The sequence below is a fragment of the Gasterosteus aculeatus genome, chromosome 2 (assembly GCF_964276395.1).
Source record: "Gasterosteus aculeatus chromosome 2, fGasAcu3.hap1.1, whole genome shotgun sequence".
Classification (NCBI taxonomy): Eukaryota; Metazoa; Chordata; class Actinopteri; order Perciformes; family Gasterosteidae; genus Gasterosteus; species Gasterosteus aculeatus.
This window is the reverse complement of record NC_135689.1, coordinates 100,446-124,885: the sequence shown is the minus strand read 5'-3', so window position 1 is coordinate 124,885 and position 24,440 is coordinate 100,446. Positions and strand designations below refer to the sequence as shown.

The 24,440-nt window shown below is 41.1% G+C and overlaps 1 protein-coding gene across 1 annotated transcript in view; it reads right to left on the bottom strand.

The window, feature by feature from the left end:
* cacna1fb (calcium channel, voltage-dependent, L type, alpha 1F subunit) overlaps nt 1-16,146 on the bottom strand; it is a 44,528-nt gene extending 28,382 nt beyond the window's left edge. Inside the window, exons 1-8 of the mRNA XM_078080754.1 lie at nt 15,795-16,146; nt 6,034-6,287; nt 4,031-4,131; nt 3,669-3,774; nt 2,700-2,839; nt 1,092-1,243; nt 708-860; nt 162-358 (exon numbers count right to left, since the gene is read on the bottom strand). Of these exons, the coding sequence (XP_077936880.1) occupies nt 162-358; nt 708-860; nt 1,092-1,243; nt 2,700-2,839; nt 3,669-3,774; nt 4,031-4,131; nt 6,034-6,287; nt 15,795-15,816 (1,125 nt within the window). The 5' untranslated portion in view covers nt 15,817-16,146. The remainder of the gene's footprint in view (nt 1-161; nt 359-707; nt 861-1,091; nt 1,244-2,699; nt 2,840-3,668; nt 3,775-4,030; nt 4,132-6,033; nt 6,288-15,794) is intronic.
* Nucleotides 16,147-24,440: the final 8,294 nt, after the last annotated feature.

The following is a 24,440-nucleotide window of genomic DNA, read 5'->3' as shown; positions in this document are numbered from 1 at the left end:
CCTCAGAGACACAGAAACTCTGAGACTTAAAGACACAGAGACTCTGAGACTCTAAGACCTACAAAAATAAAGACCTAATGACCTAAGACTCAGAAAGGAGAGACTTTGAGACTTAAACATTCAGACACTCAGAGACAAATAATTCTGCAAGAGGTTCACACCCAGTAGAGAACGTCGGTCCAGCCCTCCATTGTAATGCACTGGAACACCGTCAACATGGCAAAGAAGAAGTTGTCGAAGTTGGTGATTCCACCGTTGGGCCCATCCCACCGGCCCCGGCACTCCGTCCCGTTAATGCTGCACTGACGGCCGTGACCGAGGAAGGCACACGGGACCGGGTCGTCCTCCACGTAGTTATCTGCAGTATCCATTCCAGAGAATGGTACTGTGAGCTCAATGTTAATGTTCTACTAACAAACTTCTTTTTATATATGAGTACTCTGGTAACGTACTTCAGTATTTACATCTAATATATTACACATGTGGTAATATTGTATATCCCTAGTATCAGTACTTTTACTGCAGTAATGGATCAGAGTACTTATGATAAAGAGCTTTCTCTGAAATACATTTAACTATCCATTAATACATATATATATATATATATATATACTACATATTTTCTGAATAGTGGTGGTACTGACTCCTTATAGTAGCAGGTCTCATTTCTACTTGATACTAGTACTGGCGGGTGGTAGTACTTGTACCTGACTCTTTGTAGTAGCAGGTCCGGTGCATGCGGCCAATGAAGAGCTCCAGGCCAATGATGGCATAGATGATGATGACGAAGAGGACCAGCAGGGCGATGTGGAGAAGAGGAACCATCGCCTTCATGATGGAGTTCAGCACGATCTGCAGACCTGAGGGACGCGCACACACAGACTTTTCACACAGGACGCACACAGGTCCACACACGGAACGCACAGGATGCACACATAGGAGACATACACACACGGACACGCATACACACACACGCACACACACACACACACACACACACACACACACACACACACACACACACACACACACACACACACACATGCACGCAGGACACACAGAGAGACACACAGACACACACACAGACTCACTTGGGACCCCAGACACTAATCTGAGGGGCCTTAGGACCCTGAAGGCTCTCAGAGCTTTCACATCCAGACCTCCAGGTTTTCCTGGCACGTGATGAGTTGTCGCCACCTCGCCGGATTTATGAGTCATCGTCTCCAAGACGACGCTGAACAAACTGAAAAATAACAAATTAGAATAACAGAAAAAGTTGTGAATGGAAGGTCAAAAAGCTGAGCCCTGAAGAACCCCTCTAATAAGGTTTTATGTTTCCGATAAATATTTATATAATAAGGAAAATCTGATAGTTGGTTCATCTTTTTTTTTTTTTTCATCTACATAAGTTAAGTCATTAAAAAACTATAGGTTTATTTATAATGTTTCTCATTCAGAGAATATCACATTAAACCCTAACCCTTTCTCATATTGTAATGGCAAAAATGTATATTACTCTTCTTTCATAGTACGAACAAGGTTATGTAATGTGAGGTGATGCAAGTGCTGGGATGGTGTGGCCATGGAAAAGAATTGGAGCTGGAGTGTCTGGAGAAGTATAAGAACTGCCTGGCCTTGTTGACATGGGGAAACATGAGGAAACGTTTTTCTAAGTAAATTAAAAATGTAGCATGAGGACTACCTTAGATGTTTTCAATTCATTGATATTAGAGATACTCTGAGGTTGACAGGCTTTTATTTTATCTAGACATTCTAGCCACTCAAGGCTTTATATAATAAGGACATGAAGGACTTGCTAAATATCCAAAAATGAGTGAGGAGGATTTTATGATGATTCACAGGATGTAATTAAAATAATATTTAAAAAACCTGACTGATGAGAAACAGTTTTTTAAATGTTCTTTTTTTCCAAAGAACATGAGCGCTTCTCACATAGCATTAACATTACCTTTCAGCTAGCACTTTGTTTGCCTCTGTGGCCAGTCAGACAGACAGACTGTGAGATCTTTACTCATAATGATGAGAAAATATGTTTCAATATTTGTTTCCTTTGAGTATTTCAGTGGTTTTATGGAGGATTGAGGAACTGGTCCTCAGGAAGTGGAGGATGTGAAGTTTACTCAGTAGTCAGAGGATAGCAATCACAGTAAGCTGTCACATACACTCCACACAAATCCACTAAAATGAGATAAACTGTGCCGTTGCTGTAGGGTTTGTTCTACACTGACCACGGGACAGGAAGCTGCGGGGTTTAGTCAGATGTGATTTACTGCAACAGCTCCTTAAACTCGGGTTCACTACTCAGAGAGTAGTACTACTGTAGGGAGGCCGGGGGAGGACAAGAACAAAGAGCCAGGATCTACAAGGATGAGGGTCTAAAGGAAGGCCTGGGGTCCAAAGCGAGGACCAGGAACCAAAGAAAGGAGTGGGGTCTAAAGGAACTGGGGTTCAAAGGAAGGCCTGTGGTCTTGAGTCTGCAGAGAGCTCCAGAGCCTGATTGAAAAACCAGAGTCTGAAAATAGTAAAACTTACTTAATACTTAGAGAAGCATAATCTGAATGGAGAACATCTTATATAAAATCAGAACAATAAGATAACATAACACTTGAGAGACCAGCATTCAGAGAAAAGATCCAGTATCTTTCCTCATTATTCTGCTGGTTCTGGTGTTTTCTCACCCGACGATGACGATGACAAAGTCGAGGAGGTTCCATCCGTTGCGGATGTAGGAACTGGGATGCATCACAAGACCGTAGGCCAAAATCTTCAGGAAGGTCTCTATGGTGAAGATGATGAGGAAGACGTACTCCACTTGTTCCTGAAGGACACAAAGAGAGATCCAAAGAACCGCTGGAAACTAGAACTACCTGCTCTATAAACAGCTACTGGTGAATTTACATGGTGGTGGAAAAAGAATTCAGGTCCTTTACTGCATTACAGGTACTACAATCTCTTGGAGCTGGGCCTAGACTTGAACTTGAATCTGACCCTGGAACTGAACCTGGACCTGATGTGTCAATTCATATCAGAGTTCCTATAAGCCCAAATATAATGTGGGCGGGGCTAAAGCAGGCTTTAGCTATAGCTGAAAAGGTGCTTTTTATGATTAATACTGTACTACCACTAAACATGTGAACATATACAGTACAGTGTCTTTTGTAATTAAGTCCAAACCAATAACATATCAGGTACTCTGTTATATATTATATAAATATTTCAGCAATGAACGCATCAATAATTATGATTTACAGTATTTTCAAAGTCATTTTCAGTACGTATACAAGTAACATTAACTGTTGTACTTTCAATTTAGTGAGGGTAATTTTATTTCAACAAAGTATTTCTACAATATGGTATTAGTACTACTTTCACCGTGCACTGTGCCGTCACTTTGATATTCAAGGACTTCCTGAAGAAGCTGAAGCATTTTTGCAAAAACTGATGCAATTGGAAACCTGTCTGTGGTCTACTGGATGTGTCTGATCTAAGCCTAGCTTAGCATAAACTACTGACCACTGATACTGATCTTAGTCCTTCTACCTCAAACACAAGCTAGTTCCTATCACGAGATGTTGTCCTGCTCTTCACTGTATAGTATATGCATATAAATATATACAAGTCATATTCTTTGGGTGACCTGATCTCACCAGGTCGTGGTTGGTGGAGTTGGAGTCGTCCTCAGGAAACGGTTTGGAAACTCCCAGAGCGACACAGTTGGCAAATATGGCTAAAAGAATGAAGATATCAAAAGGTCTGGGATGTGGATTCAGGAAAAACACCAGAGATGAAACCACAAGAACATCAAATGATATTCAACATTAAGAATTCCCATTTTGTCTTTTTTTGTAATTAAAAAAATAATATAAATGTTTTTTTAAATAACTTGTCATGATCAAAATGATTAATAACACTTTAAAATACCTATGTTATTTTTAGATTTAGTTTTTCTTTTTTGATACAAAGTCAGGCGGGATAAAAGCTGAGAGCTGATCGTTGAACAAAGGGATACTTCCACTCCACGATGGAGAGGGCAGCTCGTCTGATCGGGTTGTTGAGTTTTAGACAGTATAAAGCTCTTGGAGCACGCTGGACCTGATTACTGCCCTGGACCTGAGGAAGAGGACGGACATCACCATCATCGTCATCATCACTATTATCATCAACACCACCATCACCACCATCATCACCATTACGACCGGCCACACCATCATTATCGCCACCATGAATATTTCTGATCATAGTCATCACCATCATCATAACCACCACTATCATCATCGTCATCATCATCAGTGGGGTCATCATCATCATCCTCATTGTCATCATCATCATCATCACCATCACCATTACCATCACCATAATCATCATCATCATCATCATCATCATCATCATCATCATCATCACCATCATGATCATCATGACCAGCCCATCAGAGGCTCACGCCTCTGTATCACCCTCCCTTCCCCCACCTCCCTCACCACCAACGACCCTCTATATATGGAGAGAGATGTTAACAGGCTCTTTAAAAAACAAAACCCTCGTAAAGCAGAACTTAATGACTACAGGCCTGTCGCCCTGACCTCTGTAGTCATGAAGTTTTGAACGGCTAGTCCTGTCCCACCTGAAGACCCTCACTGACCCCCTCCTGGACCCCCTGCAGTTCGCCTACAGAGCCAACAGGTCTGTAGACGATGCTGTCAACATAGTCCTCCACTACATCCTCCAGCATCTGGACTCCCCAGGAACCTACGCCAGGACCCTGTTTGTGGACTTCAGCTCTGCCTTCAACACCATCATCCCGTCCCTGCTGCAAGACAAACTCTCCCAGCTGCACGTCCCCGACTCCACCTGCAAGTGGATCACTGACTTTCTGTCTGACAGGAAGCAGCATGTGTAGCTGGGGAAACATGTTTCAGCCAAAAGCAAAAACTGTTTGTGCCTCTTCAACCTGGCAGGAGGCTGAGGTCCATCAGGACCAAGACCCCCCACCACACAAAAAGTTTCTTCCCATCAGCAACTGGACTAATCAACAGAGCCCGGGATCCCCACTGACTGACTCTGTCATCCCTTTTTCCACCGATCACTCCCTTCACACCCCATATGCACATACACTTGTCACATTCACAACACAGTTGTGTAGAGTATGCCTATCTGTTTGCTGGTGCACTTTATTTTTTAACTTCTGTTGCTTTATTTTTTTAACTAACCCATAGCCTTATATTTTATTTTATTCCTCTTGCACTATGTTGTCTTATCGATCTTGTTGTCCATTGTCTAACTGACAATGCACCAACCGCCAAGTCAAATTCCTTGTATGTCTGACATATTTTGGTAATATATGTTTCCTGATTCCCGATTATCATTTTCTTCTTCCTGTTTTTATCAGGAGTTCTCAGCTAGTGATCCCTAAATGTTGTGCTGAAAGACTCAGAAAGTCCTTTATTCCAGCAGTAGGTTGATTTTTTAATAAACATCTCATCTTTCTTATGCCGGTCATGTTTCATAGGGCATTATCTGGTTTTGTTTGTTCTTTGTAAAATGTTTCTTGTCTGTGGACTGCTGTGTGTGTCTATTGTTGTCTGTATGAGTCTGTACAAATTTCTTGGTGGAAAATGTGTATCCCAATTTGGGATTAATAAAGTTTCCTAATCTAATCTAATCATCATCACCACCATCACAATCATAATCATGAACAAGACTATTGTCACCATCACCACCATCATCATCATCATCATGATCACCATCATTACATTGCATGTCATTTAGAAGACGCTTTTATCCTTCATCATCATCATCATCGTCATCATCGTCATCATTACCACCACCACCATCATCATCACCACCGTCATCATTATCATCATCATAACCACCACCATCATCTCCATCATCATCATGACCACCATCATAGTCATTATCACCATCATCATCATCGTCATCACCACCATCATGATCATAATTATCAGCAGCAGCGGCATCATCATCACTATCATCATACTTTTTCATTTTCATTGTCACCTGTTTCTTAGCGTGTTGTCCTCTTCGTCTCTGTGTCCCGGTTGAGCTGGTGGTGGAGTGAAGTGTGTCTGTCCTCGTCATCCTCACTCCCTGCACCTCTCCGTCCAGCTCCTCATCCCACTCTGTGTCCCTCTCCTCCCCTCCATCTTCTCCTCTGTCTCCTCCATCCCCTTCTCCTCCCCCCTCCTCCTCCTCACCCGCGCCTTCTGCCTTCTCCCCATCCACTCCTTTGGTGTAGCTGTCACGACCAGTACCTGGAAACAAAAGAGGATTCAAAGAGACAAATTAATCAGGAATCAGGAATCAGGAAACATTTATTAGCCAAAATATGTCAAACATACAAGGAATTTGTCTTGGCGGTTAGTGCGCGACAGTAGACAGACAAGACAACAGTGCACAAGTAATAAAATAAAGTGGGATGAAATGCTAATGCAATGGGTTAGTAAGAATAAGGCTAAGGCTATGGGTTAGTATAAAACAAGGGAATAAAGTTAAAAAAATTTAAATATTAAAAAGTTAAAAAGAAAAATATTAAGCATAAAGTGCACTAACGAACAAGTAACAGACAAGAGACAAAGTGACAAGTGACAAAGTGATGAATTGCAGTTAAAGTGGCATGTGCAGTATGAGGGGGAGTGACCGGTGGAGTGTTATAGTCAGTCAGTGGGGGACCGGCTCTGTTGATGAGCCCGACTGCCGACGGGAAGAAACTGTTCGTGTGGCGGGAGGTCGTAGTCCTGATGGACCTCAGCCTCCTGCCAGATGGAAGGGGCACAAACAGTTTATGTCTGGGGTGAGAGGGGTCGGCCGCGATCTTTTTAGCTGCTTCAGAGACCTGGAAGCGAACAAGTCCTGCAGGGACGGCAGATTGCAGCCGATCAGCCTCTCTGCAGGGCGGATGACACACTGCAGCCTGCTCTTGTCCTTGGCTGTGGCTGCAGCGTACCAGGCGGTGATGGAGGAGCATAGGATGGACTCGATGATGGCCGTGTAGAAGTGGACCATCATCGTCTTTGGCAGGTTGAGTTTCTTCAGCTGCCCCAGGAAGAACAACCTCTGCTGAGCCTTCTTGGTGATGGAGCTGATGTTCAGCTCCCACTCGAGGTCCTGGGTGATGATGGAGCCCAGGAAACGGAAGGAATCCACAATAGTGACGGGGGAGTCACACAGGGTGATGGGGGAGGGTGGGGCTCTGTTCCGCCGGAAATCCACAACCATCTCCACTGTCTTTAGAGCGTTAAAGTCCAGGTTATTCTGGCTGCACCACGACACCAGATGGTCAGACTCCCACCTGTAGGCGGACTCGTCCCCACCAGAGATTAGTCCAATGAGGGTGGTGTCATCCGCAAACTTCAGGAGCTTGACGGACTGATGACTGGAGGTGCAGCTGTTGGTGTACAGGGAGAAGAGCAGAGAGGAGAGAACGCAGCCTTGGGGGGAACCGGTGCTGATGGTCCGAGAGGCTGAGACATGTTTCCCCAGCTTCACGTGCTGCTTCCTGTCAGACAGGAAGTCTGTGATCCACTTGCAGGTGGAGTCGGGCACGTGGAGCTGGGAGAGTTTGTCCTGCAGCAGAGACGGGATGATAGTGTTAAAAGCAGAGCTGAAGTCCACAAACCGGATCCTGGCGTAGGTTCCTGGGGAGTCCAGATGCTGGAGGATGTAGTGGAGGGCCATGTTGACAGCGTCGTCCACAGACCTGTTGGCTCTGTAGGCGAACTGCAGGGGGTCCAGGAGGGGGTCGGTGAGGGACTTCAGGTGGGACAGGACTAGCCGTTCAAAAGACTTCATGACTACAGAGGTCAGGGCGACGGGCCTGTAGTCATTGAGTCCTGTGATCCTGGGCTTCTTGGGGACAGGGATGATGGTGGAGGCCTTGAAGCAGGCTGGTACGTGGCATGTCTCCAGGGAGGTGTTGAAGATGTCAGTGAACACCGGAGACAGCTGGTCAGCACAATGCTTCAGGGAGTGAGGGGAAACGGAGTCCGGACCGGCTGCCTTACGGGGATTTAGTCTTCTAAAGAGCTGGTTAACGTCTCTCTCCAGAATAGAGAGGGTCGTTGCTGGTGGGGGAGGGGAAGGTGATATAGTTGAAGAGGCGTGAGCACCTGATGGGCTGGGAGAGGGAGGGGAGGGGGACTGCAGCAGGTTGGTGGAGCTGTGGGGGATGGGATCAGGACATTGTCTTTCAAATCTGCAGTAGAACTCATTGAGCTCGTCTGCCAGGCGGAGGTCATTCATGGAGTGGGGGTTTTTTGGCTTGTAGTTGCTGAGGTGTTTGAGGCCTCTCCAAACTGAAGCAGAGTCACTTGCTGAGAACTGTTGTTGGAGTTTCTCAGAGTACAGTCGTTTAGCGTCTCTCACCGCCTTGCTAATTAATTAAATTAAAACTTGAATCTTAATGTCAGCCTATTGGTTTATAACACTTAATGCTAAAATGTTAAGCAAAGTAAAAAGACCTCTTGTTTAATCGATTGAATAAAATGGAAAAACCACGCCAACAAAGAGAACATAAAGAACAACAACCGGTGGTGTAGACAGTGGTGTAACTGTCAGATGTAACTACTAATGCAAATACACAAGTACTGTTTTTCAGTGCGATTATTATAAAATAGACACAGGTTTAATCATTTCAGCCAAATGGAGCTTTTCTCTTTAACCTCTTTCGCCTTCCACCCCACTGTCTTTCGAATTCACCTCTGTGACACTTACCTTTCCGGTACAATTAAACATTGTTGTTCTCTACCGTCCACCAGGCTCTTTGGGTCATTTCTTGGAAGAATAGGACATCCTCCGATTCCAACTTCCCTGAAAATGTCCCTCCGCTCATCCTCTTCGGCAACTTTAACATCCGGACAGAGAAGTCATCTGACCTTTTACTTCTACTTTCTTCTTTTGCACTGTCACTCTCCTCCTACTCACAAAGCTGGGAATCACTTCGACTATATCTTCACCAGAAACTGCTCTATCTCCAACCTCACTGTAGCAGAGACTCTCCTCTCAACTCTGTCCTCTTACGACACGACACGTCAGCAAATCCTCTCCAGCTCCATAGTTGTCTGAGTTGCTGTGTGCCGAGAACGTCACTACGCGAGCATCCGAAAGGAGACGGTGTAAATATAAACAACCTGATGACCTGCTTGTGTTTCAATCTCTTCTCTCCTCTTTTTCTGCTTCTATCTCTGCTGCCAAAAGCTCTTTCTACCAATCCAGAATTGAATCCTCCTTTTCTAACCCCAAAAAACTCTTTTCTATCTTCTCCTACTTCCCCTCCCCCCTTCTACCAGGAGACTTTGTCTGTTTTATCAAAAAAATAGTCCAAAACTTTTGAACATGCTATCCTTAACCAATTCTCCTCCTATCTCCACCGTAACAACCTCCTTGACCCCCACCAGTCAGGCTTCAAGGCCGTTCCACAGAGACTGCTCTCCTCGCTGTCTCAGAGCAACTCCACACTGCTCTTCTGTCCTCGTCCTTCTGGACCTCTCTGCTGCATTTGACACAGTCAACCACCAGATCCTCGTCTCCTCCCTTCAGGAACTTGGTGTCTCAGGCTCTGCTCTCTCGCTTCTCTCGTCCTACCTCGACGGACGCACCTACCGGGTAACCTGGAGAGGATCTGTGTCGGAACCTTGTCCTCTTACTACTGGAGTTCCTCAGGGTTCCGTCCTGGGTCCCCTCCTCTTCTCGCTCTACACCAACGCTCTCTCGCTGTCATTCGCTCGCATGGGTTCTCCTACCACAGCGATGCTGATGACACCCAACTAATTCTCTCCATCCCTCACTCGGATCTCTGCCTGTCTGACTGACGTCTCTCAGTGGATCCGCCCACCATCTGAAAATCAACCCCGACAAGACGGAACTACTTCTCTTTCCGGGAAAAGATTCTCCTACACAGGACTTGACTGTTAACTTTGGTAAACTGCTTGTTCGTCCTCACTGAGAGCAAAACACTCGTCAAGATCACGACTCTTTGCTCTCCTGCTCCGAAATGGTGGAACAAGCTCTATGATGACATCAGGACCACACAGACTCTTTACATCTTCCACCGCAAACTAAAGACCTACCTCTTCAGACTCTGCCCTGACTAAAAAACACAAAACAAATTGTAAAACTTTGATTGTTTTTATAAGGGCTCTTATATCTAGCAAGTTCTGAATCAGTTTATTTGATGAAATTGCCTTGTACATGACATGTAATGTAACATCAGATATGTTTATTGTATTTTCTTTTTACCATTTCTTATACGTTTTATAGTTGTTGTGGATAATCTTCCGATCACTAATTTGTTTTTAACTACTTAAACAACGTTTAGCTGACTAATATGCAACATCTAGTGGTACTTTCCCATCATGGAATTAGTTTTATTGCAGAAAACTATCAATGATTTGTTTTATTTTTCTTACAAACGTGAACAAAGGGGAAACAGGATGACGAGAGAAAAGAGAAGAGGAGGAGGAATGTAGTAGTGAACAGCTGTGACCTAGATCTGTGTGTGTGTGTGTGTGTGTGTGTGTGTGTGTGTGTGTGTGTGTGCATGTGTGTGTCTGTGATCTGGGCCATCACTGATGTGTTAGTACCTGAGGACCCTGAACTCAGAGAAAAATCCAGTGAGGGGCTGAGATTACGTCTCTGTGAGTTTGTGTGTAACACTGAACGCACCCATTGTTACATGAGAGCATTGGAAAACACGAGCAAGCCATTGATTTACTGCCTGTGTACATCGCTCTACTGTATATTTATGGTTGGTTCTATAACTACAAGCATGAGTGCTAAGCAGATGTAGCAGATATCCCCTCATCACCCCAGTAACTTCAGGTCAGTTGTATGTATAACGAATTAAGTACTTTAGTGGTCTAAACTTAACTGAGTACTTCAGTCGTCTGAACATAACTAAGTAGTTTAGTTATTGCAACCTCAATAATTAGTTTAGTTGTCTGAAGTTGTCTTTAGATGTCAGTTACTTGAGTTTGTATTCTTATGGTTGAAATGCACTTATTGTAAGTTGCTTTGGAGAAAAAAGCATCAGCTAAATGCAATGTACTATAGTTATCTCAAGCTTACTAAGTAGTTTAGTTGGCTGAACCTAACTGAGAAGTTTAGTTAAGAAAACCTAATTAGGTAGTTTAGTTGACGAAACCTAACCTGACCAAGTAGTTACAGTGCATCCGGAACGTATTCACAGCGCTTCGCTTTTTCCACATTTTGTTATGTTACAGCCTTATTCCAAAATGAATTAAATTCATTATTTTCCTCAACATTTTACACACAACAACCCATAATGACAAAGTGAAAACAGTTTTTTGCAAATCTGTGCAGGGTTTAACCCCAACTAAGTAGTTTAGTTGTTTTTATAGACAACTAATCTACTGAGTTTAGAAACTAAAACGACGTAGTTAAATAACCAGATTGTTTCTTTTCCTTTGGAAAACTTTTTTTGCTAAAACAAACCCACCAATTCTCAATCAATTACTGTATGTTTTTGGAAGGTTGGTACTGGGATGAAATGAAACAAATCTTTTTGGATCTGAAGCATTAACATTTAACGCATTATTTACATTTACAGTCGACTGTGTTGATACAGTCACTATGATCCGGCATTTCTTGGTCTATTTGTCAAATTAGATTTTTCTTTTTAGAGTGTTTTTGTAATTAGGTGGAAGGAGGGACGTGCAAAATAAGAATTTTATTGTGCAGAGTAACTTGTTTACTGACGATATGACAATAAATATCTTGAATCCTGAATCTTGAAATAATTGCGTGAGTTTAGTCTTTAGAGAACGTTACAGCAGACCTGAGAGTATCTCAGAATACCAGCGGCTTGTCTATTTACTGGAAATGATTTCCTCATTGGTTCACATGGTTCCTGAAACATTTGGATGATAAAGCAGAAAAATATTACCACACCGTGATGACGTAACTTTAAAAATAAAGCGTCTCGCACTAAGAGACATGATCTGAACTGGGCAAGATCCGAGTAGGTTCTTCATTCGACCAATCAGCAGACAAGGATTTGGACAATGCGGGTCACATGACTCTGGGTTGTGTTGTTTCTTCCTGTGCCGGAGCTGCTTCACCCGCAGGATGTCGAGAACCAACTAATTATCCCTGAATTATCCCGAGTGAACTCACATCATCATGACAGTAGAAAGAGAGGGTGTGTGTCTTTTCTGTGGGTGTGTGTGTGTCTTTGTAATCGGGAAGCGGGCATCTCATCACTCGCACACAACGCTTCATCCGCCTTGTTAACTTTTCTCTGCCCTGTCTCTAACTGTGTGTGAGTGTGAGTGATTGTTTGTGTGCGTGTGTGTATCTGTGTGAGTGTGTTTGTATGTGTGTGTGTATCTGTGTGAGTGTGTTTGTGTGTGAGCGAGTATTTGTGTATCTGTGTCTGTGTGTGCACGCGTCTTTGTGTGTGTGTATCTGTTTAAGTGTATGTGTGTGTGTGTGTGTGTGTGTGTGTGTGTGCGTGTGTGTGTCTGTCTGTCACTCTGCCCTGTCTCTAACTATGTGTGTGTGTGTGCGTGTGTGTGTCTGTCTGTCACTCTGCCCTGTCTCTAACTATGTGTGTGTGTGTGTGTGTGTGTGTGTGTGTGTGCGTGTGTCTGTCTGTCTGTCACTCTGCCCTGTCTCTAACTATGTGTGTGTGTGTGTGTGTGTGCGTGTGTCTGTCTGTCTGTCACTCTGCCCTGTCTCTAACTATGTGTGTGTGTGTGTGTGTGTGTGCGTGTGTCTGTCTGTCTGTCACTCTGCCCTGTCTCTAACTATGTGTGTGTGTGTGTGTGTGTGTGTGCGTGTGTCTGTCTGTCTGTCTGTCACTCTGCCCTGTCTCTAACTATGTGTGTGTGTGTGTGTGTGTGTGTGTGTGTGTGTGCGTGTGTCTGTCTGTCTGTCTGTCACTCTGCCCTGCAGCCTGGTCCAGCTGGAAGGTCGTCGGTTCATTTGTTCATTCTTCTTTCTCTTTCTTGTCAGATCTCAGACTCACAGCCGTAGAACTACTATAATACTATAATAAGGTATGTGAGGTAATAACGTGACATAGAAGATGACTGACTGAATTATTAATAAATCCTGATGTTTTATATTATCATCTGATATTAATATATCCTCATGTTTAATATCGTCCTTTTATAAAAATACATATTCATGTTGATATAACAATCACACATTAATAAATGATGAATGTTTATCATCATATCAATATAACATCATGTTCATTATCATTCTCTCATCAATAACGTCTCATGCTTATCATCATCATTTCCTTTGAATAAATCAAAGTTTATATCACTGTCTCTCTCAATAAATCGTCATGTCTTCCTCCTCAAACAAATGACATCATCACCATGTCGTGTTGCATTCAGAGGTTGTAGTAATTCCCTGAAATAATCAGCCAAAATGAAATGATCTAAGGTTTCCGCTCTTTCTTCGCTTAAGGTCTTAAGAAGATTTTTTTTATACTTTTATTAGCGCTTGTATTTATATTTATTTAGTCTAACAGAAATGTATATGTTTATGGAATTTTCTTTAGGAAACTTGATTATATAATGCCATTTTAGATTTATGTACAAAAGATATAGACATAGGCATATTTGAATATTTTCTAAATCTTTCATTCAACTTTTGAATGATTTATATTGACTTTAGATTTCTGTTTCTCTTAATTTCAATAAATAAACAGTTTTATTTATTGTATCTCCAATCAGAAGAGAGGAGGACCCAGTAGCCTTCACAATATTTGGAAAATGAATCATTGAATGAATTATTTATTATTGTTCATCTTCCGTGATTGTTGTTTTCACTAGGGCTGCAACAACGAATCGATGAAATTGATAAAATTCGATTATTAAAAGCATTGGCAACGAATTTTGACGTCTGTTTGACTAGTCGTCCAAGGTGCGCGAACATGGGGAGGGGGGGTGGACGCTACGGCAGACGGGGAGGTTGAAGAGGAACCAGAGTTTTTTGAGTGAGAAATTGGATGTGTGGGGGAGTGCGTTGCTAAAGACCGAAATGAGTGACTATCACGCTCGATGCGTGACACGTGAGAGCCCTGAAAGTGTGTCAATTGCAAAATATGCAAAGTCGACGTAACCTGGCACAGGAGCACCACGTTGTCCCGTTTTGACGTGACGAACGTAACGAGCCTCCTGTTTACTCGCCATTCAGCTGATCAAGCTAACGTTAGCTCGCTAATAACAGCAGTACAGCAGTTAGCAAGACTAAGACACATTTTTATTTACTCGCCTCTTTTGGACCATTCATTTTAGTTCATCCGTCGTCTTGTAAATATTTTGTGCTTTGTCCCATATCTGTTATTGTTGACAAATATATTTGTGTGTGTTACACTTTTTAATGCTGTCATATACGGTAGTCCAGTGCGCTTACGCACATACTGTGGGTTATACAGTAGTTGATGTTAGGCCTGTAAAGGGACACACGGTGATCTATTAAACCAGTGTGGCGAACTAAGAAGCCTCTAATGCATTTTTTACAAATGCCATTTTAAATTTATCTCATAGCACTTGTGTATACATTTACTTAACTTGCGCTGCAATAAGGGTAATTATTATATGAAGAAGCTTCAAGTGAACATGGGGGTGTGTTTGTGAGTGTGTGCGTCTGTGAGTGTAGTATAGAGAACAAGTTCTGACGTTAAAACAAATCCTGTACTTTCTGAAGTATTTTTGCAATGTGAATTTGCAGTTCAGTTTTGGAATAAAGGGTTGGAAATTAAAGCTTTTTAATGCTGTTCTTTTATCCGATTCATTGATTAATTGAAGAATTAATCGCCTGATTGATCGATTATCAAAATAACCGTTAGTTGCAGCCTTAGTTATTGGTGTTAGACTTTTTGTCCCCTGATGAATCAAATCATTGTGAAAGACTTCTGATCTGAGTCTGAGAGTTTCTCTGGGGTTTTAGATAAAGTTCAAATAAATCCCTATTTCATGGAACAAAAGGGCGGATTAACTACGGTGCCATGGTAACCGATGATGTCATGTGTGTTAATACTCATTTCCATGACGATGTTATCGGGAGGTCCAAAAGGGCCATCTTAACGGAGAGGCTGATCCTTGTGTCAGGATCCTGAGGATCAGCCTCTCCCAAAGATGGAGAGGGGGACCTCTTTGACCCCGCCCTCGCTGAGGTCAAAGGTCACGGCTTGGAGCTGCTACGGTTACAGTCTCATATCTTATTAATCACTTTGATTGTTCAGAGTTGGTTTCATTTTCACCACTTTCGTTTGATTTGAAAACTTTCAGCTCTCTTGGTTTGAGGTCCTCGGAACCTCCAGGACGTCCACTCAGTGAAACAGCAAGTAGCTTGAAGGCTGAAGCGCTCATCCTGCTCAGAAAATCATGACGTCACTTTCTCTCTGTTAATAATTATTGTAATATTAATATTGTTGTTATTATTGTAATTATTATTATATTAATAATCGTGCAATCTTTTCTAACGAGATATTTATTGTGTTTTCTACATTTCATAGTCTTTTGGCAGGATATTGATTTGGAACGTAGTTTTTGTGATAAAGGTACCTCAGTAAAGAAGACCATGAGCTGTGGCCGAAAGCTGGAATAGTTAAGTAAGTAATGTTTGAAATTTGGATGGGAAATCTGTTCATCTCATTTGCAACATAGAGGTGATCTTCCGACATGGAATAAACAATAAACATACATTATTATTATTTTTAAGAATCAACTTTAAGTAACAATAAACAGAGAAGAAATAAACAATCATAGTTCATCAATTCTTACTTTTCTGTTTTTCCTCATGCATCTCAGAAGGTTTCTCTCTCTCAGCTCCTTCTGACTGTGGCTCTCATCATTAATCGATCCCCCCTCAGACCGCTTTGATCACTCTGATTGATCCATCTGATCGTCATCTGATTCACCACCACAAACACCGCATTGTGTGAAATAAAGATGAATCCACTTCTTCTTCTCTGTCCTCTGCTTCTTCTGCCTCTGCCGATCACTTCAACAATTCATTAATTCACATCCAAGAGAAAAGAACATCGAGAAAGAAATCCTGAGAAATCTGAAGGGAAAAATGGCTTGCTTCCTTTTTCAGCATCGCTTCACTAATCTGACTGACTCTCTCTTCATCTATCTGTTCATCTCTCCCCCCACCCCCTCTCTCTCTCTCTCCCTCCCAGTTGAGGATTAAATAGAGAAAGCTCAGCGTGTTAAAGGGGAGGCCAGCTGGAAAATTAAAGTCGTACATGGGATACAAATGATCAGGTTTTACCATTAATACACAAATGAAAGAAACATAGTTCCTGCCATTCATGATGATGGTGACGATGACAATGAAGAGGATGACAATAAAGGGTTTCTCTGTAGATAACATTGGAAAAACAGTTATTTGGGGACAAAATTAAACATTTCATGTTTGAACATGAATCATATTTGTTCACTAACTGGCTCAGCTTCATAGTTTATAGTTGGGCTTGTTTAGTCTCATAGTCAGGGTTCGCTCAAGTTAATAGTTTTGGCACAAGTTTACAGATTGGGCTGGTGCAGGTCTCCAGTTGCCTCCGTCTCCTCCAGCCTGGTTGTCCATGGCGATGGCCAAGAAGATGTTTAGCAGGATGCCTGGATGTTAGCTAACATTGGCTAATGTTTCCTAGCATTCTCACGTTGCTCAGTGATGTAATGAATCTTGTGTCTTGTACAGTTTCCTCGCAGGCAGATGAAGGTGAAAATGTTCAGTTCTCCTGACTCTTGACTGAAATTGAAGCTCAAGGCTTCATCAACCAACAGATTAAACTGTGATACATTGTGTGTGTCTGTGTGCGTGCGTGCATACGTGTGTTTGTGTGCGTTCTGTGTGTTGTGTCATGTGTGTTTGTTGTGGCACTAAGATATATTGTCAGGTACCAATGTTAATTATCAAGTACTAATATAGTATTATCAGGTAACAAATCACCGGGTGCTATAGCATATAGTATAAGTAAGTGTTTCTGCAGTGTGTCTGTAGAGTGTGCATTTTATGTTCATGGGTGTGTGGTTTTTTTTTGCATTTGTGTGTTATATATTGTATGTTGTGTATCGTGTACATGTTTTGTGTGTTTTTTTGTATGTTGTGTGTCTGAGTGTGTTTTGTATTGTGTATAATTTGTTCATGTGTTTTGTGTGTTCATGTGTGGGTGTATTGTGTATTATGTGTTCACTTGTGTGTGTTATGTTTTCATATTTGTATGTACGCGTTGTTCACGTGTTGTGGGTTTTTGTGTGGGTGTGTGTTGTGTATAGTGTGTCTGTGTGTGTCTCTAAGCCTCTATTAATCCTTTATAATCCTTTGGACTCTGAGGATTTATCTCTTTTTCTCTTTTCTCTTCGTTGTTTGTTGTTTCTGTCAAAATAAAATATCTCTTTCCAAATAAAATTCAGTGATTATTAGAGCTTTTATATTATGTAATTATATATAAAATGTTTTTACTGTAATATCATTATGAATTAATAATAATAATAATAATAATACATTCATACTGTCCTGAAACCCTCACATGGGCACAGGAAAAACTCCCCAAAACATGAAAAACCCTTCCATGGGGAAAAAAGAGAAAAAACCTTAGGGAGGTTCCGTCTCCCGGGATGGACAGACTACAATGATGTCATGTGTACAGAATGAACAATGTAAAAGATGTACAATACATTCAATTCCTATAACAGAGATGATTCAAATAACTGCGAGTAGTAAGCAGGTACACGGCCGGACGACTGCAGGGACAACCACCATCAGATAGAACCAGCATGTCATAGAACCACCACCAAATAGAACCACCATTACATAGAACCACCACCAAATAGAACCACCATCAGATAGAACCACCATTACATAGAACCACCACCAAATAGAACCACCATCAGATAGAACCACCATTACATAGAACCACCACCAAATAGAACCACCATCAGATAGAACCACCATTACATAGAACCACCACCAAATAGAACCACCATCAGATAGAACCACCATTACATAGAACCACCACCAAATAAAACCACCATGAGATAGAACCACCATCACAAAGAACCACCATCCACAGAAGCCTCTTGGCAGGGAAAGCACAAAGGCTTTAGGAGAGGGTAATGTTGGTTTACGATGACAGTAATAGTAATATGATTGATATTTAAAATAATAATAAAGATGATAGCAGCAGCAGGTGTCAGCAGGACCACGGTAGGAGGCAGGAACATGGTCTAGACGGAACTACGATCTACGGAACTAAGACCTGCTACATATATATACGTCTTGTATATATATTTTATATATACATATACACATAGCTATAAACACACATAGAGTTAGTTATAATAATCACTGACTTTTATTCAGCAATTAATATTTTATCTTTACATATATACATATATATATACATATATATGTATATATACATAACACAACCGGCTGAATTATCCTATAAAAACATTCATCATCTTTCTGTCTTTGTGTATGTTTTATATAAATCTCCCATAATCCTCTCTGGACGATGTCATCACTCTCTCTCAGACTGTAAACAGAGCTCTTCTGTCCCCTGCTGGAGAAGAAGAGGAGGAGAGAGGAGGAGGAGGAGAGAGGAGGGAGGAGGAGAGAGGAGGGAGGAGGAGGAGAGGTTAGAGGTTTCAAAGTCCAGTTTATAACATTCATCTCGGCCACAATAATCGTAGAAATTTACGTGTTCATTTTGACAGCCCTCGTGTGTGTGTGTGTGTGTGTGTGTATATATATACATGTATTTGTGTATTCTTCAACATGTGCGACGAAAAAGACTGGCCATTTGCATGTAAATAAGTTATGCCAGTAGTCATAAACGTTACGTATCAAACATGGACCAATAAAAAACGAGAAGTTACTGGACATTTACGCAGCTGACGTCACTACAGCAGCTACGTTGTAAAAGTAATCCCCGCGAAATTCAAAATGACGGCAGCGGTGTTTGCCGATATCATCTGAGACGAGCTTTACAAAGCTGTGATCGATGTCTTCACAAGAAAAAGGCGGCGGGTGGATTTTATGTACAAATAACGATTAGTAAGTCAGAAACTATTTCGGGCTTAATATTGAATTGAAAGTGTGGTTGCCGACAACAAGCCATTTGCCTTCATATTCAGCAGCGTGCAATAATTAAGCAATAATGTCTGAGAGGCCTGAAAGCTAATTTAGTAATAACTACTGTGTGCGCGCGTGGGCGCAGTAGTAGTAGTGATATGTAACCCTGATTGGAAAATTCTTGTTATCGACAGTGTGTGTGCGTTTGTGTGCGCCGTGCTTGTGCGTAACGTTCACTGTTCTGACATGTTAGCCTAAACAATAATCGATCTTTCATAACTCAGTGCCTCCTACTGACATCACCGCACGTCGCTGCTCTGGTGGCAACGCTAGCAGCCACAACGAGCTAACACGCTAACAAGCTAACAAGCCAACTCGCCGGCCAGTTGCGAGCGAGTTGGCCAGCAAGCAGCGAACAGCTGTTCAGATAGCCGAGGTCATTTTTGGGGTCAATGAATTCATGTATTTACTTAAAAAAGCAATAGCATCACATACCGGAATACCGTCAGAAACTTTCTTAATAACGTGATATGGATTTTTGGCCATACCGTGCAGCCCTAATATATACATATACACACTGACTGGGGCCCTTTCTCAATAAGCGTTCTTGTGTGGACTTTTGTTTTCGTGGACTCGTGAAACGTCATCAGTCGCAGCCGAGTACTGTTCCAATTCTGAAGTCTGCATCTCGTCGAGAACGGTCATAATACAGATGTGACTCGCCCCGCCAATTTTACCCAGCATGCATCAGAGCAGAATGCATTTCACCTCAGCAAAAGGCAACAATGACGGAGGAAAATAAACAGTAGGTTCGAGGTTTATAAATACTAACATATTTAAGTCACGTAATGTCATTTTAGGAATATTTCAGGCGAGAAGTTTGTTTGTTTAATCAACATTTCTGTGGTCGGTTTGTCGACATTGAGGCTTCTTACATTTAACTCCAGGATGTGAGAGATGTGAGGTGTAGTTAACACGACGATCAGACTCCTCCACACCAGGTGGTCGGCCCAATCTCAGCCTGCAGAGAGCAGTTCTCGGCAAGCCTTCTGTGAAATGCTCCGCTGGTATTCACGTCTCAGTAGCGGTTGTACATGAGATATAACTGTACTATAACTAGGCTCGAAACTTTGAATATGTTGTCACGGACTGATGTTGTTCATCGGTAACGTTACGTCTGTTTGAGGTCAGAGTTTACATTCATAACTTGTTTTAATTGAACTTTAACATCTTGTCTGTATCCCCAGTGTGCAGCTTGTTATTGTTGATAATTGTTTTCGTTGCTTATTACAACCCACCGATCTATTACAATAATAAAAAGCCCTTTCCTAGTGCTCATTTAGGGAGTGATGATACTTGACCTGTGACCTGTGATCTGACAAATAAATCTACCAGAGCAAGAGAAGTTTGGCTGAATTTGTGCAAAATAACCCCAACCGGGCTTCTAATTTTGATCGATTTCTTTCATTGACTATCATTGTGTATAATGTATTACAATTGGTTGGCGTATATTACAGTCAACATCAGGAAATATTAAATGAAGCTTGTAAAGCTTGTAAATCAAGATCCAGGAAGCGGAGCGGTTCGGGACCTTCTGCTTGAGGACTTGTATCCTTCACTGCGGATTGGGATGATCCTCTCTGTAGCCCAAAAACAGAAACAAAGGCAAAGTTAGATTGATGTACTGCTTGAGCAGAGACACATTCACTGCCTTCTTGTGTTTAACTGAGCTTCAATGACCTAGAAGAAACCAACACTCTGAATATAATTCCACTTTATAGTTCAAATCAAAATTAATAAGACTCATTTTAGCATGAGCACAAAGGCATCAACAAGGCAAAAAATAGGACACGGTGAACAAAGACAGCGTCTAATAGCCAAATGGCATGAATACGTAGTTACCACTCTGACGACAGAAGGATCTGGCGCTGAATGGCAGGAAGACCCCGGTTGATGTAGGAGAGTCCCCTGAGGGCTGATTGCCGTCAGCTGTTCCAGCCACACCCTTCGGGGATGAACAGGGGGAGACCACAGCTCCTTACAGAGACGGGGAAAGCAAACAAACACAGGGGGAGCTGCTGGACTGTGTAGGATATTAGAAACAAATATACGACCCGGTTCATAAAATTAATAAAAATGCATATAGTGTACACCAGAATACAGCCATGATTCTGAAACTGTAATCAATAAAGTAATGACAATATTGTAAAACCACTGTAATTCTGCAACTGTAATAGAATAATACCAATGTAGTTATGATTGTATTTGATGTAATGTGATCAACTGGAATGCATGCATGTAATACTTGCACAAGCACTGATATTGACTAAGGATCATTCGAAATCCGAGTTACAATGAACTCACAGAAGACTCCCAGAGGTGTTGACACTGACTTTCACACCTTTAAGCATTGTTATAAATACCTGTAGGAACCATTGTTCTGGAGTTCGCTGGTGGAGGCGACAGACGGGCACTATGGGGGTCAAAGGACTGACCTGGGGCCTGTTGGTGGCTGAGACCAGCGGCTCCTCAGCTGAGATGTTCTTTTTACCACAACGCCATCTCCTTTATTAAATACATTTGATTTTAACCTTTTGATCAGCGATGACCTCTGTCCGTCCGGCGTTTCTTCATTTTTGAACACAACAACTGACAGCATGACATTCACTCTCAAGACTCAAGACTTATCTTCACGTTTCATGTGGTTCATTTTTTAACAACCAGGATAACTGCACATCTAATTAATACATTTTTGTATACATTTTGTGTGACATGTGAGCGGTGAATGAGGATTTGACTATGAAAACGTTTTTACATCCACTCACTGTACAACTCACAGCGCGTCCTTCTAAGAGATGCCCCTTCAAATGAGCTATTAGCTGTTTTGTATTTTGACATAACGCCACACCGCATTTGAGAGCTGTCCCGACAGTAACGTTAACAGAAGCTGGTAAGTTAACGATATGTGTCCGGTAGAAATGAGCCTTAAATGCTCCATATTGAACAGAGGTCTTTTTGCAACCAGCGTCTACGCGCTTAAACAAACAACGTGGTTCATATCTATGAAGTTTGCAATGAAGCACATAAGCCCTCTGTGTTTTAACCGACCTGCCACAGTAAGTGCATTGAAACGCTTCCTTAGCCAACGTTTGATAAACTAATGTTAGCTAGCTAGCTAACGTTCAGTGCAATAACCCATAACCTAACGTTACGTTACATCAATGTTTTTGCAACGGTGATGCAAAATTGTAGAAAACAAAGCATCAAATTAAAATATAGCTTAGATGATTATGTAGGCAAGTTACCTCAAGAAGAAATGTAGCCCGGAGTCAGTCAGGCTGTTGTTCCATCAATGCAGAGTGCGTAGAAATGGCGCTGAAGTGGAGTTGAAAAGTTCAATCTCCGAACGTTGTGGGTTTTTTTAACACTGCCACACTTCTGCCCTCCTGTTGTGTCTCTCTTTCCTTCTGTCTCTTTCTATATCCCTCAATCTGTCTCCCTTTCTCCGTCTGTCTCTCTCTCTAAATCTGTCTCTCTGTCTCTGTATCTCTCAAACTGTCTCCTTTTCTCTGTCTCTCTGTCCCAGCCTATCCACCAAAAATCTGAATGGTTAATATACCCATGTTACCCATGTTAACTCAAATCTGAATGGTTAATATACCCATGTTACCCATGTTAACTAAAATCTGAATGGTTAATATACCCATGTTACCCATGTTAACTTCCCCACGGTATATTTCGGTTGGTGACTGTTGTATTTATATTACAGTATTTCAGCACAGTGGTAAATGTAACCTGGACTAAATGTGTTTTTTACAGATAATCTTTGCAAAAATTGCAGTGTTTCCTGTTATATGTATTCAGTACAATCTTTTGTGCAATTAACAGTTATAAACTGTATTTTGCACAAATAATAAATGCAAAGAATACAGGTATATAGGTTATATTTCCATTTGCAGCTAAATATTCCGTATAATTTACAGTAACGCAATTTATTTTTAAGGAGTAATACATCTAAAAACTACAGTATGGATTGTTGTTCATATTACGATGTATTTCCATTATCAGTATAATCTTCATTGCAATTAACAGTTATAAACTGTATTTTGTACAAATAATATATGCAAAAAATACAGGACTTGCTGTGAACGCCATAATACGTTATATTTCCATTTGACGCAAAATAGTCCGTACATTTAACAGTAACAAAATGTATTTTAAAATAGTAATACATGCAAAAACTACGGTATTGAGTGTTGTTCATATTACGGTGTATTACCGTCACCAGTACAATTTTTAGTGCAATTAACAGTGACCAACTGTATCCTTTACAAATAATAAATGCAAAAATAACAGGGCTGGCTGTTACATTTAAAATACGTTATATTTCGGTTGTCAGCACAGTAGTCCGTACATTTAACAGGGACAGATTGTATTTTTTTAAAGTTATGAATGTAAAAATTATGATACAGACTGTTTTTCATAATACGGTATATTTCCGTTATCGGTACACTGTTAGTACAATTAACAGTGATAGATGCATAAATTACGGTTTGCACTGATATATACATATACAGTATTTCAATGTGATAGAAACAGAAGATGACCTATTTTTAATCAACGGTCTTTTACCATTGGAATTTAACAGTTTATTACCGTTAAATCGACATACTTTTTTTTTTACAGTGTAATAAATAAATAAATCGACTGATAAAATATCTGTGCACATAAAACTAACGATGTTTGAATTAAAGGACATGAGGAGACTCAATAGGCAATAGGACTTTATCTTCAAAGGAACTTTGAAGCTCTGAAATGTAATAATAATAAATATCTTTCATATATGAATTATTGTATATTTATCTGTAAGATATTTCATGTCTGGTCAGCTGCTTGCATATTCTTGAAACTGTTTCTATTTAGATAATTGCGTCAAAATGTAAGTTCCCCCATTTAACTTTAGCCCTAATTATCCCTGTATCATAGATTTAAAATACTATGTTAAGCACTAATGATGTCACATATCTAACTGTAGCCTCAACGATCACTGTATCTTAGATATTAAATAGTATGACGTTAATCACTAATGATGTCACTTATCTTACAGTATGTAGCCTCATAGATCACTATATAGGTTAATCACTATGAATGTAGAGACACAGAAGAGGCTCTGGTACATTTTAAACTTAATGATAATTAATGGTTAAGCATCAACTGTACAAGGACTACTCTGATATATACAGAATGGCAACATGAGATATATGTATACTTTTATATTATATATATAATAAAAAAATAATATAATAAAATATGTTTGTGGTTTGAGTACAAACAACTGTTTGTTA